The sequence below is a fragment of the Rattus rattus genome, chromosome 3 (genome assembly GCF_011064425.1).
Source record: "Rattus rattus isolate New Zealand chromosome 3, Rrattus_CSIRO_v1, whole genome shotgun sequence".
Lineage (NCBI taxonomy): Eukaryota > Metazoa > Chordata > Mammalia > Rodentia > Muridae > Rattus > Rattus rattus.
This window is the reverse complement of record NC_046156.1, coordinates 55970062-55986493: the sequence shown is the minus strand read 5'-3', so window position 1 is coordinate 55986493 and position 16432 is coordinate 55970062. Positions and strand designations below refer to the sequence as shown.

Below are 16432 nucleotides of genomic sequence, written 5' to 3'. Positions count from 1 at the left end.
AGAGTGGACAGGCCGAGCTTCACATGCCATATCAGAAAAGGACAAACGATTATAACCCAAGTCCTGCCCACTCCAGGGAGAAGGAGTCACAGAGAACCGGGGTCGCTTTGCGCCAGGGTCTTCCCTCTGTGTGTTCTGAACACCAGGGTAGCAGTCTTCCCCACTTTAAACAAAGGAGTTCTGGGACTCAGAGAAGCCGCATGGCCCTCCAAAGTTGGCCAGCCACTAAAAGGGCAGAGTGGAGATCACAACTCTGGCCTGCGCTGGCTTGGATAAACTGCCCATCACTCTGTTGCTAATGAAGAAGGGAGCAACACAGGGTCTTGTCTTAAGAGTTAGTGAGGGTGGGGGTGGGGCAGAGTGTGGGGTGGAGAGAGGATGTTGGCAGAGACCCCAAGGATGTTCCTGTGGTGACCGTAAACGTCTTTAAAATTTGACTTTAAAGTGGATCTCCAGCTCCCCTACCCATAGCAGCCCTCAGCTATGAGAACTGGAAAAGAAAGTGGGCTGGAACGGCGGCAAGCTCTTTGTGTGTCAGTAGGAAAGCATGTCTCTATGTCCCTGCCCGGCAAGGACATGTGGACCTGGTGCTGCCAGCACTGGGCTTCCAAGAAGACCTAGAAAGGCATGTGGAGAGTGTGCCTGCCCTGGGCGGAACAGTGCAGCCAGGGAGAGAGGCTGCCCGGTTGTCCTGAAACTGAGCAATGTGATGTCTAAGTGGGATTTTTGAGGCTTTAAACCTTACATGTTCTTATTGGCACCAACACTCCTTCTTGCTCTCCCTTCTCACCCACCCCCCTGAGTTTCCCTCTCTGACCTTTTTGGTGCCCCTTTATTTCACTTGCATACGGTCCCTCCAGTCCCCTCCTGCCTGCTGCCCATTCACTGCTGACATGCTTTGTGGACAAATCCCTCAACGGTGTCATAGCTGACTTTTTTTTAAAAAAAATTATTATTCATTGCATGATTTATTTTTAGCCCGAAACAACTGCATCCTAAAAATGGAGTTCTTAATGAGACAGAGGCTGGGAGAGCTATGCAAGGTATCTAGGGCTTGGCCTCCCAGCCTCCTGCCTGGCTCTCGCTCTGTGCGCATGTGTGCACTAAGCCTCCACAGTTTGTTCTGAGCCCACAACTACACAGCTGCAGGACCAAGGAGGTGAGATCAGCCTCTTTGTTCCCTAACCAAGCTTAGCAACGTCTCCAAGAACCTTCCATCCATCCTGTCTTCCATGATCTCTGTTCTGGGGACTGAGAAACAAGACTCTTCCCAAATGAAGAGGATTTACCTGCTCGTGGTGGGGCTTTATCTGCTGTCCTTCAGCAGGGCAGAAGAGGGGCTGAACTTCCCCACGTACGATGGGAAGGACCGAGTGGTCAGCCTTTCTGAGAGGAACTTGAAGCAAGTGTTGAAGAGATACGATTTGCTCTGTCTCTACTACCACGAGCCTGTGTCTTCAGACAAGGTCGCACAGAAGCAGTTCCAACTGAAGGAGATCGTACTGGAGGTAAGAGGGCAGGGGCAGCAGCCACCTGTCTGAGTGAGCATTGGTGCCAGTGTGGCATTTAACAGGGATGCAGGAACAAGGGCGCGGAGAATGTGTGCAGAGGTCTTGCATGTGGTAGTGTCACATAGACAGAACTTTCTTTTCTGCAGAAGTGGACGATGGGGGCAAACCCTTAAGATGGAAAGGAGTGAAGGGGTTGCACATTGACCCTTCTTTATCCAGGGAGTGGGGCAATCATTGCTCAGGACAAATGGCTGAGGCTCAGCCATGCAGAATCAGTGCAAGGCTGAATGGGAGGCCCAGCAGCCGAGCTCCGGACAATTGATCATAAGTTCTTCCTTCAAATGTCCTGATTCATCAGGGGTTCTTGTCCCACCTGCCCCCTTTCCAGAATGTTCCAACTACTGTTAAAACCACTGGCTTAAAGGAAACTGGGGGTTTCCTGTGAGTCCCTTCAGTGCCAGCTCCCCATGCTCGTCTCCCTCGGAGGCCCCTTGACCTTGCCTCTGCTCTTGGTCAGAGGGAGAGTGACCCTGTCATTTTCCCAGTCAACTTTAGAGTGTGGGTGTGTGCTCTTCTGGACTGTGAATTCATTAACAGACAGTTTTCCCCCCTCAGAAAGTTCTTGAGCCCACACTGAAGTAATTTCTTATTTTATCTGTATTACATGACCTGTTGGTCATCTGGCACTGGGAGAGGGGGCGTTTCTAATCCTTCGCAAGTGTCACAGAGAGACTCTGCTTCTCCTCCTGGACAGCTAAAGGCACTGACACTTCAAGAATACCCATGCTGCAGAGAGTCCTTCCCAGTCCCCACGGCCCGCTCAGCACACAGCTAAAGGATAATGTGAGCGTTAACCAGGCAGTGCTTCTAGGACACTCAGGTTAATCAAATTCCGCGATTAGCAAACTCACCATATGAAAGCCAGGGAGACTTAAAATCTCAAAAAATGACTATAGTAGAACCCAGCAAACCATCTGAATATGTCAGAGTCACATTAAAAGAGGGAAAAGCATTTCATAATTCTAAGTGCTCCCCAATCAGCCGAAAGTGTGAGTGTTTAAAAATATCTCCACAGCCATCATGATCTTCCCAGGCTCGTACCCTGGGGCGAGGGCAGCAGTTTTGTCCCTTCTGTGGGCAGCAGATGGAGGGGAAGTAGGCCCTATAGAAATGGGGAAAGCAACAGGCTGGGGGAAGAACAGGGCCAGAGCATACAGGCTGCACATGCACAGCCCATGAAATGGGTACATTATCGTCTCTGTTGACAACTGCCATTCTCAGTTACTGAGATCCTTTCTTATGAAACAGGTAGCTAAAAGCATAGAGATTTTCTTTGGTAATCTCATCACTGACTCATTAAATCAGACCAAAAAGAACTCCTCCATGGTCAGGGCACAGTGACAACCATGTCTTATTAAAGACAACCTTATAAGATAGCACATGAGTACACATTACACAAGTATGTTCCTCTCACAATAGTAGATGGACATTAAATGGTACACAACCTATAACTTTTGGAAATGGCCTATTGTAGAGCAAGAAATCTATTCTGATGACTGACTTTCCAGTACTACAACACAGGCCACTCTACTATGGCCATTCTACAACACAGCCTGTCTACTAGGGATTTTATGTGTTGACTATTTCCCATAAGACCCTGTGGGGTAGTAGGAGGCTGGTTCTATGATCCATGGGTTAAAACAGAACTGTGGATCCCAGGGTTCTGTAGCTCTTAGATGGGTCTCCTAGGCCACTTCTCTTAGCCTTCGGTATCCCTCACAGTTGAGTTCCCCATTCTATGTTGGCCATTTTATGTTGTCAGTCCCTGTGATGGTTTATATGCTTAACCCAGGGAGTGGCACTATTTGGAGGTGTGGCCTTGTTGGAGTAGGTGTGGCCTTGATGGAAGTATGTCCCTGTGGGTGTAGGCTTTAAGACTCTCATCCTAGCTGCCTGGTACCCAGTCTTCTCCCAGCTGCCTTTAGAACAAGAGGTGGACTCTCAGCTCCTCCAGCCCCATGTCTACCTAGATGTTACCATGCTCCTGCCTTGATGACAATGAACTGAACCTCTGAACCTGTAAGCCAGCCTCTATTAAATGTTGTCTAAGAGCTTCATTGGTCATGGTGTCTACCTCAATAAAATCCTGACTAAGACAGTCCCCATTTGATGTGTATGCCAGTGGAAAGTCTTTAGCTTGGTGTTACCATAACGTCCTCAGACAAAGCAAAGCATTTGGCATCACCGATAGGTCTCACATGTTTTGGTGCTTTGAAAAAAGACACCCCCTCAATGTCTCATATGTTTGAATGGTTGGTCCCCAGTTGGTGGAACTGTTTGGAAGAATTTAGAAGGGTGGCCTTTATGGAGAAGGTCCAATGTCACTAGGAGTGAGCTTTGAGGTTCAAAAGCCTGTGCCATTCTAGTTGTCTCTTTCTCTGCGTCGAGGTTGTTGTCTAGGTATGTAAGCTCTCGGCTACTGCCTGCCTGCTGCCATGCTCGCCAAATGATGGCTGCATGCTTTACTCCTCTGGAACCACAAGCCTTAAGTTAAACACTTTCTTTTGTAAGTTTCTTTGGCCCTGGTGTTTTGTCACAGCAATAGAAACATAGCCACGACACATGTATGTGCTCTAAGAATACCATCACCCTTATATGCCCATCCTTGTATGCAATAAGGAAGCCAGAGAGCTTGAATTCTCTCTTTTACTCATTACTTGATCCAGAGCAAACCACAAAGATTCACCCCCTCACACCACATCTGTAAGATCAGCCATAGAACTTTAAACACATTGAGTTAAAAGAACCCAGTGAGAACAAATGAGTAAGAACAAGAATCAGTGTCTTAATTTGTTATGCCAGTTGCAGACGGGGAAATTCATCCCTGTGAGATACAGCTGTTTTCACCCAAAATGGACCCTTCATCTGCCTTTGGATTTTTCCAACATCATCTTAGCCTGTCTCAGTAGTTCTCATCTAATACCTAAGGAGCTTTAAAAATGTCCACGTTTCATGCCCTAGATTCTGTTTTAATTGGGATAGGTAAGCGAGGATGTCTGGACACTACATATTGTTTTACATGTACTTATTTACTTGTGTCTGTGCACACCACGGCGTATGAGAGGAAGTCAGAAGACAACATCTGGGAGTTAGTGCTCTCCTTGGTGCCTTTACATGTTGGCCATCTCGGCACCTTCCTGAGTCTATTTTATTTTTTTATATTTAAAAGTACCTTCTTTATAAACATTGTTTTTAAGTTTAAAGGTTGATTATATTTTTTCTGCACATGTGTGTGCGCGCGCATGTGTATGTGTGTGTGTGTGTGTGTGTGTGTATGTGTGTGTGTGTGTGTTGTGTACATGAAGAGGCTAAAGACAATTTCTGTTCTCTAAGAGCTAGAGTTGTAGGTGATTTTGAGCCGCACAGCATGGGTACTGGGATCTGAACTTTGTTTCTCTGGAAGAATAGCAAGAGCTTTTAAATGCTCAGCCATTTTTCAATCCCCTTAGTGTTTGTTTGTTTGTTTGTTTGTTTTCTTATTTACTGTGTGAGCATGACCCATATTAGACACTGAGCATGTGGAGGTCACAGAACAAAGCGTGTAAGTGAATTCTCTCTTGTTGTTATATGGATTCCAGGGATGGAACTCAGGCCCTTAGGCTTGGTAGTAAAGGTTTAATTAACACTGTGCCATCTGCCCAGCCAGACACCACAGTTTTTGAGCATGGTCATCCTTATATGTCCAACTGCAAGTGAGGTAAACAATTCTCTGTGTGATGCTAATGTACAGCCAGGTTTGAGGATCACCCAAGCCTTGATACTAAACGCATGGACCCAACGGCATTGCGTTCCTCAAGAGTATGTTGGAAATGGAAGCTTTCAGGGCTCATTCTAGAATCAGAGTGTACATTTAAATGGGACCCCTGGAAGATTTGTAGGTACACTAAGGTTTGCAAAGCACTGAGTGGGTCTCTTGGGCTCAAGAAATTATCTATACAACCAAACATCATACTGCCTCAATTTGACTTCTACTTTTTTTTACTTCTTTGAATAATGTCGACCTGCTGGTATACCTCTGATTTTGTATGTTAAGTTAGGTATATGTTGAGGGTTCAGTAGTTCAACACTACTGTGGAACTCAGCCATGTCTTGCACACTTCCCTCATTGACCCCCTACCTCATGGTTGGAAGAGATTTCTCTGAAGAAGATAATATGGGTATTTAAGGAATCTTGCCCTCTTTGAGATGTTTTCTGTTAAATTGCCTTTATTTCTGGGACCAAATCAAAAGGTGACCTTAAAAGTACCCTTAGAGAGGACTCAGAAGTTAGTTGAGAAAGAGAACATGTTTGTTTGGCTGCTGTGCCTTCTTACTCCTTTCTCAAGAGAGATGAAGCACCTGAGGACAGTGGGAACATGCACGTGTAGGACATGAAGATGCCATGATGGCCAATGGGGACATGAAGATGCCATGATGATCGATAGGGACATGAAGATGCCATGATGACCGATGGGGACATGAAGATGCCATGATGACTGATGGGGACATGAAGATGCCATGATGGCCAATGAGGACATGAAGATGCCATGATGACTGATGGGGACATGAAGAGGCCATGATGACCAATGGGGACATGAAGAGGCCATGATGACTGATGGGGACATAAAGAGGCCATGATGACTGATGGGGACATAAAGAGGCCATGATGACTGATGGGGACATGAAGAGGCCATGATGACTGATGGGGACATGAAGATGCCATGATGACTGATGGGGACATGAAGAGGCCATGATGACTGATGGGGACATGAAGAGGCCATGATGACTGATGGGGACATAAAGAGGCCATGATGACCGATGGGGACATAAAGAGGCCATGATGACCGATGGGGACATGAAGACGCCATGATGACCGATGGGGACATGAAGACGCCATGATGACCGATGGGGACATGAAGATGGCATGATGACTGATGGGGACATAAAGAGGCCATGATGACCAATGGGGACATGAAGATGCCATGATGACTGATGGGGACACGAAGAGGCCATGATGATGGATGGGGACATGCCATGATGACTGATGAGGACATGAAGAGGCCATGATGACCAATGGGGACATGAAGAGGCCATGATGATGGATGGGGACATGAAGAGGCCATGATGACTGATGGGGACATGAAGAGGCCATGATGATGGATGGGGACATGAAGAGGCCATGATGACTGATGAGGACATGAAGAGGCCATGATGACATGGGGACATGAAGAGGCCATGATGACCAATGGGAACATGAAGAGGCCATGATGACCGATGGGAACATGAAGAGGCCATGATGACTGATGGGGACATGAAGAGGTCATGATGACTGATGGGGACATGAAGAGGCCATGATGACCGATGGGGACATGAAGACGCCATGATGACCGATGGGGACATGAAGACGCCATGATGACCGATGGGGACATGAAGATGGCATGATGACTGATGGGGACATAAAGAGGCCATGATGACCAATGGGGACATGAAGATGCCATGATGACTGATGGGGACATGAAGAGGCCATGATGACCGATGGGGACATGAAGATGCCATGATGACTGATGGGAACATGAAGAGGCCATGATGACCGATGGGGACATGAAGAGGCCATGATGGTGGATGGGGATATGGGGAGCTGGCACAGAGGAGACTAGAAAGTGCTCTGTAGTGTGAGGCTAAGCTGTCCTTCCATTTATGCATAAAGGAGTCATCTCACTGCAGCGGCAGGTGACGTGGCCTCTGATGTCTATGAAGTTCCTCTTTTGTAAATGATAAAAGGCAATTTCCTTTAGATCTATGTTTAAGTGGCACTGTCTTAGTCAGTGTTCCTGTGTTGCTGTGAAGAGACACCATGACCATAGTAACTCTTATAAATGACAACATTTGGTTGGGGCTGACTTACAGTTTCAGAGGTTCAGTCCATTACCATCATGGCAGGGAGCACGAGAGCATGCAGGCAGACATGGTGAAGGAGAAGGAGCTGGGAGTTCTACATCCTTATCTGCAGGCAGCAGGAAGAGAGAGACTGGGCTTGAAATAGCTTTTTGGAACCTCAAAGTCCACCTCCAGTGACACACTTCCTCCAACAAGGCCACACCTCCTAATCCCTCTCAAGTAATATTACTCCCTGATTCAAATATGTGCACCTATGGGGGCCATTCTTATTCAAATCACCTACAGTACCTTATCCAAGAAGTCACCTCCCTGCTCATGTGTATCAACCACACTCTCCAAGATGCTCCCTCCTCCTCCTCCCTCTTCCCTTCCCCCCCCCTCCTCCTCCCCCTCCTCCCCGTTCCCCTCCCCTCTCCTTTCCTCCTCTATCCTTATTTTTTCCATGGTACTTGGGTGACATCTTACGCTCGGTGTGATACTTCCTATAGAAAGTGAAATCTACAAAGTTCAGGACCTCTCCTTAGTCACCAGTCCCAGCATCTGGATCATGGTCTGACACAGTGGGTATTCTGCAGTATTTTTTGAACAAATACTGAAGGAAAGGAAGAGGAAGGAAATAGAAGGTATTGGATGTGTTTTTTTGAGCCAGGCCCATGGCACAGGCCTTGCAAATACTAGTTTATATAATTCTTGTATTCCCACATTACACAGAAGTCAGAGAGTCAAGGAATAACCGCCCAAATCACAAAGCCATGAAATGACACCCTAGCACGAAGCAGGATTTGAACTCAGACCTATGTGGTTCCAATAGCATGTGAAGGCATGTTCCTTCCACAGTTTCAGGTTTGTAAGTAGCACCAAGTTATGAAAGTGTGTGTCCAATACTTTGGGTTTCACCCACACTTAGTAATACCAAACTGTCCTGGATTCTGTGTGGCTCCTAAGTGGTTACTTAGTATAAATGGGCAAAAGCTAGATTTTAATGAATGAATGGTGATGGATGAATGGATAGATACATGGAGAAGAGATGGGAAAAAGAAAGGTTTATACACATATGTGTACATCGGAAATACATTTTTTTTGGTTTCTTTTTAAAATTAAATTGATGAGTGCATACCGTGGTACACAGGCCAGAGGACAACTTGTGGAAGGTGGCTTTCCTTTCCCTCATTTGTGTCATGGGGGTCAAACTCAGGTCATCTGGTTTAGTAGCAAGTCTCTTTACAACCTGGGCTGTCTCTCCAGCCGAGTTTTTGTTTGTTTGCTTTTTGTTTTTGTTTTTTTCAGTACAGAATAGAAAAGGAGGTTGAATTTGTTAGACCCCGGGATCTGTGTATGCTCCTTTGCTTCCTTCTACTAAAATATGGGTACAACGAGGTTTTGTTGTCCATTTGTTTGTTTTCCCAAACCTTGGTGCTCTCGGGCCAGCGTGTATCTGTGCACACGGGCAGAAAGCCCCGAGCCTTTTAAGGCTGACCCTGCGCTCCGAGCCTATTTAGCACTGGCTAAAGTCCTAGTAGTTGCTCTTCCAAACCCCAGGGCAGAATGAAGTTGCTGGAGTCAAGTAGATCCACAGATGGAGCGGTGTGGGAATACTGGGCAGAGACGAGCAGCACACGCAGGACTCGGGGACGGTTTCCAACTGCTCCCTGCCCAAAGACAGCCCTCTTCAGCCTCACACCTGCTCCACTCCGAACAAACCCAGATGAGCTCAGGCTTATTTTGGTTTGGCTTTGGGAAAGAGTCCTTGCAGAGAGCTATCCCAGGAGAATCACTCTCTCTCACCACTCCGCACCCCCAGCTCATGTGACACTCTCTGCTGCTGTGGCCCTGGAAAATGAGCTTTTGCTGGGCACTTTATATAGTGTGGGTGATCTTGGGGGAGAATGGATTCAGTTGACTATAGTAAAGCCTTCCCTGTTCAGAATTAATGAAGAAATATAGATTTTACAAATGGCTGCCTGGCAAGATGGCTCAGTGGTTAGGGCTGATTACCACATAAGACTAATAATCCGAGTTGGGTCCCTGGAACCCTCATAGGAGAGAAAGTTGTCCTCTGACCTCTGCATGCATGGTGTGACACATGAACCCCATGGTACATGTGCTCCTACTTGCATTTGTGCACATGTACACATTAATAAAAACAGTTGTTTACAAATGGGAAACACTCTGAACTGATCCGCTGTTTAGATAGTCAGAATCTTCACCTCTCCCATCCTACAAAGCCCTCAGGCCTCAGCAGGATGCGTAAATCCTGCTCTGTTGATCAGAATCACAGTTCATCTCGAAGCTTCTCCATTCAGGAACACACTGTGTTCTCCGGGTAGACACCCTCACACAGTCACACAATTTTAAGTGGGGGCCATTTCCAGCATGGTGGAAATATGGTAAGAACTCTTATACTACAAAGCAGTCAAAGAGGAAGGCCTGGGGTCTGCTGGGGAAATCGGAAGACCTTTCATCCCCATCTCCAGCCCTGTTCTCTATCTTGCAGCTTGCACCTTGCAGGTTGGCATGGGGTGTGACCTGTGAGCACCGGTCCCAGCATACACCCAAGATGACTTGCTCTCCCTAGAAAGCCAGTTCAGCCTGAAGTGCTGGCATGCTCGAAGAAGCCTCGGAAGCTTCCATGGTTTCCAAGCTACATGCAGCAGGGCTGAATTATCCATGCAAGCTGTCTCTGCTTGGCCAGTCACTCAGGAAGGCATCCAGCACGCCATCTTGCAATGTAGTAGGCTGGCAAGACATTGGAGGGTCCAAGGTGCCTGTTTCCAGGAGCTCCGTCCTGCTGCCAGGTACCCAAGCCAGGCAGCCTCTCCTCCCCATCTGCTGTGTGCTGGGCTACCCCTACCAAGCTCATCTGCCTTGGCCTCACCCTTCCCCACAGCCATCCTAGGTCAGGATACCAAGCTATTAGATGACAGACACCCCCAAATTACCTATGAGGCAAATGAGTTTGAGTCTCTGTGTTAGCAGTGTGACTATAAACAGGACAGGATTCTCCAAAGCTGAGTGTTTGTTTTGTAAAATATTCCAGTGGTCACAATGTAATGGCCACTTATAACGGTAAAACAGACATGAGACACATGTAAAGTGACTTACATGCCTTTGGTGTGCCGTTAAAGACTGCTTTTGAATTGGCCATGGATGTGACATCCCATAAAATATCTCTCTCTCTCTCTCTCTCTCTCTCTCTCTCTCTCTCTCTCTCTCTCTCTCCACACACACACACACACACACACACACACACACACACACAGAAAAACACACACACACACACAAGCTAGCTTTAGTAGATGCTATCAGAATATTCTAGTCACAATTTGTTGTTGCTGTTGTTTTTTTACTTTGATTTTGGAGACAGGGTTTGCCTATGTCACTCAGACTGACCTTGAACTTGTGACCCAGATCTATCGGCCTCAGCCTCCTGAGTCCAGGGATCCAGTTAAACTCCACATTTCATAAATGCAGGTAAGCAGGAACAGACCTCTGCTTTTCAATGTCCACTGTAGACAGAGAAGTTTAAGTCCTTCATTTATGTCTAGGAGGTCTCTCCATGGGTGGGGCGCCTGTTCCTCCCCTTTCTCAGGAAGGATGATATAAACCAAGAGAAAGGCTCTGGACACTGTGTGTGTGTGTGTGTGTGTGTGTGTGTGTGTGTGTGTGTGTGTGTGTGTGTGTGTGTGTGTGTGTGTGTGTGTGTGTGTGTGTGTGTGTGTGTAGCCTGCAGGGGACCCTCCTGCCAGACTCCATGAGCCCTCAAGAACAAAGCTCAGCTGAGGGCATTAGAAAAGGGCATGGTCTAGTCCCATGTTATCAATTAATTGATTGATTGATTTATATGGTGTTGGAGATCGAGCCAGAGCCTTGCTCACACAAGGCAAACATTCTACAATGTTTTTCCAGCCCCGATTATTACCTTAGGATTAATTTTGTTGTTGGCTTGTGTGTGTGTGTGTGTGTGTGTGTGTGTGTGTGTGTGTCTGTATCTGTGTCTGTGTCTGTCTGTCTGTCTGTCTGTTTCACTGGGAATCAACCCCATTTTTTCTCATTCTGTGAAAGGCTCTTGTTAGTATAAAATGGATAAACAAAAGCTCTGCCCTCTAGGGACAGCCTCCCTCATTCTGTCATATTGGCTGTCACCTAAGGTTGTGCAGCATTGAGAGGCTATGCTCACATGCTAGAAGCTATGTGGAGCAAAGGTTCTCACTATATGTGGGCCCAGGGCTCTGCATGGGATCTGATCAGAAATGTTTGTTCCGGGGTTCTATCCCAGACATGCTGAGTTAGAAGCTCTGGGTGGGCTCCCTGAGTTGTGTTAGCATCAGTTTTCCCTGCAAGAAATGCTGATGTGTGCTTGTGGTCAGGGTAAGGCTTAGAATGGAGCTCTCTCTGCAATAGTTTTCCAGGGAAGAAGCCTTCAGTAAGCACTTGCATGCAAGTTATGCCAGCAACAGTTGGCTCTTGTTTCTTTTTAGAAGAGAAACTTGAAGATCAAGGAAGCTACAACTTGCTCAGCTCACAGCTGGTCGTCAGTAGAGCCAGGGCATGGGCTCAGGTCCCTCTGCTTTGGAGGAGTGTACAAGTTAAGTCTGGTTCTTCCTTCTAGCCCCATGTTCCCAGAAAGAAGGCTCAGCCTCTAAATATATTTACAAATACCTTGGCCACCTAGGTAGGTTCTTCTCTGACTAGATCATAACTTAAAATAATCCATTTATTCTAATCTACAATTTGTCACATGGCTGGCTACCTGTGCCCAGGCACCATGCATCTGTCTGGTCACATCTGTCTGGGCGAATCTCCCACCTGGCACAATCCCAGAATCCTTTCTGCCTCCCAGATGTTCCACCTCCTATTTCCTGCCTAAGTTATAGGCCATCAAATTGATTATTGACAGGTGCTACATCCATACAGACACAAGAGGAGAGCTGGGATTCTGGAGCAGTGTCAGGTCTGTGCTTTCAGTGAGGTTGCTTAAAAACTTTGGACAGTTGGGTTGGCCTCCCTGTTTCTCCATTTCCTCATCTGCAAAGCTTTATCTTGGGAGACTTCCATGAAGACTCTGAAGGATAATTCACACCCATTTTAGTGCTATGCATCTTTTTTAAAGATTAATCATCTGTTCGTGTGTGTGTGAGTGTGTGTGTGTGCATGTGTGTCTGTGTGTGAGTGTATGTGTGTGTGTGTGTGTGTGTGAGAGAGAGAGAGAGAGCACATTTTGTGGCATTCATGTCATGGTATGGTACATATATGGAGGTCAGAGAACAACTCTATGGAGTCAGTTCTTCCCTTCCACCATGTGAGTACTGAGGGTCAAATTCAGGTTGTCCAGTTTAGTGACAAGTGCCTTTGTCACTGAGCCATTCCACGGTTCCCCTAACTGATGTTCTGCTGTAGATGTTCTATAGACTTTCAGCCTGGAGGTGGGGGAGGACAATGAACACACCCCAAAGTGACAATAAAGCAAACCAGTAGCCCCTCTCCCTCCCACCCCCCTCAGCACTTCCAAGAGCTACCCAACATCAGCTTCAGGAGGCTTCAGAGCATACTCGGCTCTCATAAATAGCTGTCCTCTTCCCCGGCCAGCCTCCTTGGTGGACATAATGTGTGCCAACTGTCAGGCTATTCATAGCTCAGGCCTTGCTTGAGCCTGGCCAAAAGTGAGAGGAGATTACCGGAGATAACCGTGGGCTCTCGTGTTTCAGGGGACACACGGTTTTGAATAGTTTGGCATGCTGCCAGATGGTGTCGGGGAGAACAGCCCTCTCTAGCTCTTGGCTTACTTGGAAAGAACAGCCGTGCGGTCAGTGTAGTCTTAATGGCTGGCCCAAGAGACATTCACTTTGAGCAGAGATCTGCAGAATCCTCGGGCTCCTTATTTTGATGTTTGTGGACTCTTGAGGCTGTAGAAAAGCACAGCGGCCTCCCTCCAAGTCACCTATCCAGTGCCCCACTCTTCACATTCCCCCCAACCAGGAAGGGCCTTCCTGTCTGCCAAAGAATACAGTTCTTGGGAAGTGTCTTCCTCTCTGCGCCTGTATTAGAGCTATACATTCTGTAAAGGGACTTGGGGTGTCCACACAGACCTATTGGATGCCCTGTCCTTGGAGGCCCAGGGTCAGGCCGCAGGGGGGACCTGCCCCGTCTCACAGCCTTGTGCACCGACTTCCTTTCATGGACAAACTTCTGGAACAAGCAAGCCACACCTGCTGCAGCCTGTCCTTGCCACCCACTCAACTGTCCAGTTCCCTGCTCTGGCTTCTGTCCCAGCTTCTCTTTACAAGGTCATCCATGACTTTCTAGTTCAGGAGGGAGACCCAATGGGGGTCCTGCCCCTCCTGGACTTTGGGAGATGCCACGCCTTAGTGATGTTGGAGTCAGGGAACCACAGTGATTCCTTCATGCCTTTCATCCTGTGAACAGCCCCTCCTTGCACAGGATGTGTCCTTCTTCAGGCACATGCCTCTAGCATGGCCTGCTCTGGCCTACAGCTTTCTCATGCACCAGCCCCAAGAACGCCACCTCCTCTCACATCTCCAGATCCTTTAGGTAGCATGAGTGCCTTCTGTGATCATGAACTCACTGCAGTTCTATCTGTTCTGAGAAGCTGACCCTAGTTCTGGAACATTCTTCTGATGTTACCGTTTGTCCTTTATTCTGCTTTCTGGGTGGAGAGCAAGACTCCTTTCATGGCCCCTCTCCTCTGCTCTCTCTCTCTCTCTCTCTCTCTCTCTCTCTCTCTCTCTCTCTCATGAAGGAAGAGCTTCTGAGGGTCCCAGCTCATGTGACTTACCACACACGCAGTTGCCTCTCCATGGTTCCGCCCTTTTGTCTGAGACCAGAGCCACCTCTGTGTGAGACCACAGTGCCTGCGGCCATCTGATTGCCTGTTCCCTCCTCTGTCTGGTCTGGGCCCTTGGATCTGTCTTCTCTGAACTCAGATCTCTCAGTTCTGCTCAGCTCCAAATCATAACTTCCAGCTGAAATATCCGAAGTCTTCAATCTTTTTTTTTTTTTCTACACATCTTAAACAAAGGATTTTATTTTATTGGTTTTTTTTGGAACGGGTTTTTTTCTGTGTAGCCTTGGCTGTTCTGGAATTCATTCAGTAGGCCAGGCTGGCCTTGAACTCAGAGATCCACTTGCCTCTGCCTCCCAAATGCTGGGATTGGAGGTGTCTGCCACCATGCCCAGCACAGCACAGAACTCTTTATAGCTTCCTCAAACACAATCTGCTTCCCTAAAGTTAGCTTGTTCTGGTCCAACCCTGACATGTGCACCTTCAAACCTAAGCTGACACTATTTGTATCCCCTGGATGTACACACTCCTTCTGCCTGTCCTGTCCAATGTCTCACTGGCCTCTGCGCTTACAAGCAATCTCCCTTTTACTTTGCTCATTTACTCGAAGCACCAATTTGGGGATCATCCCAGCTACTCTCCTGGGTGTAGAGATAACTCAGGGAGGAAGGCACACGAAGACACGGAGCCTGCAGGAGCAAACACCAACAGAGAGAGACAACGATCATAGACAAACCAAGGGACGGTTGCAGAGAAAAAGTTTAGGGTCCCAGAGTAAGCGCTGAACTGGGAGTGGGGGTCAGGGGAACCCTTCTGCAGAACTAACCTGTCCAAATATACCATGAAGGTAGCAGAGTGGGCGAAGAATGGCAGGAGGAATCTTCCAGATGGAGCAAAGGGTTTAAGCAGACACAGAGAATGTTTTTGTGTCCTTGTATTACACAAGCTACAGAGTGTTCCCAGTGAGGCCGAAGGGGCAGAAGCACACACCATGCAGGGCTGTGCGGCTGTATAGGGATGTTTAGACCCAAAGTGCATGGAAACCGAACCCACAGCCAGGCTCTGTATGGTTTGCCACCCCCACCCCCACCCCCACCCACAGACTCTCTCTTATGAGATTTCATAGCCTTTAACTTTGCCCTGCTGTTCTGGCTGCCCCTCTCCCTCCCCACTTACTAACTCATCCTTAGCTAATGATTCTTACTCCTCTCTCCGTTCTGATAATTTAGGCTTCGGAATTTGGGGATCAGCAACAATCCAGAACCGTATCCAGCTATCATACTACTAAGGAAGTTTAGCGTTTATTAAGCACCTACTGTGTGTGAAGAACCACGTCGAGTACTTCATATGCATTATCTCAGTTAATCTTCAGAAGAATCCCATGGCGTAGATAGTGTTATTGCCTCCGCTGGGCAGTGAAGTCACAGCCTAGGCTGGTGACAAAATCAGCAATCCAGGAGTTGACACTAAATCCCATGCTCTCTATCAATGGTGTCTAGCAAGCATAGGTCACCCACTCATTTAAAGATGACACACAGGTTGACCTCAACCTCCAAGCAGCGAGAGTGGTGTGGTGATCTATAGAATGTAACACCCGAAAGAGAAAGACGTGAGGAACACACACTAGGAGTTTTGAGTTATTTATTTGTCATGTTATCTATGATATTGTTTATATGGAGCTTCGTTAGAAGTGCGTTTGTGTTCAAAGAATCAGCAGAAGTCTAGCCAAATCCCAGCGTTTCTGAGAGAGTGAGTAACATTTCCATACACATAGCCAGCCAACAGAGGGGGCTAGTCCCAAGGACGGACTCTCAAGCGGGGACTGAAATAACCCATCGGTCAGCCTGCCCGAGAAAGGCAGTTCAGGAGTGGCTCTAAAGGAACAGGAGAAAAATCACAGTCATGTATAAAGAGTATTCCAGTTTTCTGGGCCTTTAGGAAATTTGGAGGTGACCTTTTTCCTCACATAGGACTCACAGTATTTGGTGATAATCGCTTCTTGCCTCTCTGGCTCGGAAGCCCTTTGAACTTGTGAAGTACTCTCACCAACCCACCCGTGGACCCACAAAGGTGCTGACTGTCCATAAGGAACTGCACAGAACACAGAAGGTACTTGCCTTTCTCCTTACGGAGGAAAGGGTCACAGTACAGAATCAGAATACTGGTGGTTAAACACTGGGTGCCT

At 47.5% G+C, this 16432-nt stretch overlaps 1 protein-coding gene across 2 annotated transcripts in view; it reads left to right on the top strand.

Annotated features, from left to right (window-relative positions):
* Window positions 1-1259: 1259 nt before the first annotated feature.
* Casq2 (calsequestrin 2) overlaps window positions 1260-16432 on the top strand; it is a 57074-nt gene continuing 41901 nt past the window's right edge. For both annotated transcript variants that reach the window (XM_032896672.1, XM_032896673.1), the window contains exon 1: window positions 1260-1508. In XM_032896672.1, the coding sequence (XP_032752563.1) occupies window positions 1275-1508 (234 nt within the window). In that variant the 5' untranslated portion in view covers window positions 1260-1274. The remainder of the gene's footprint in view (window positions 1509-16432) is intronic.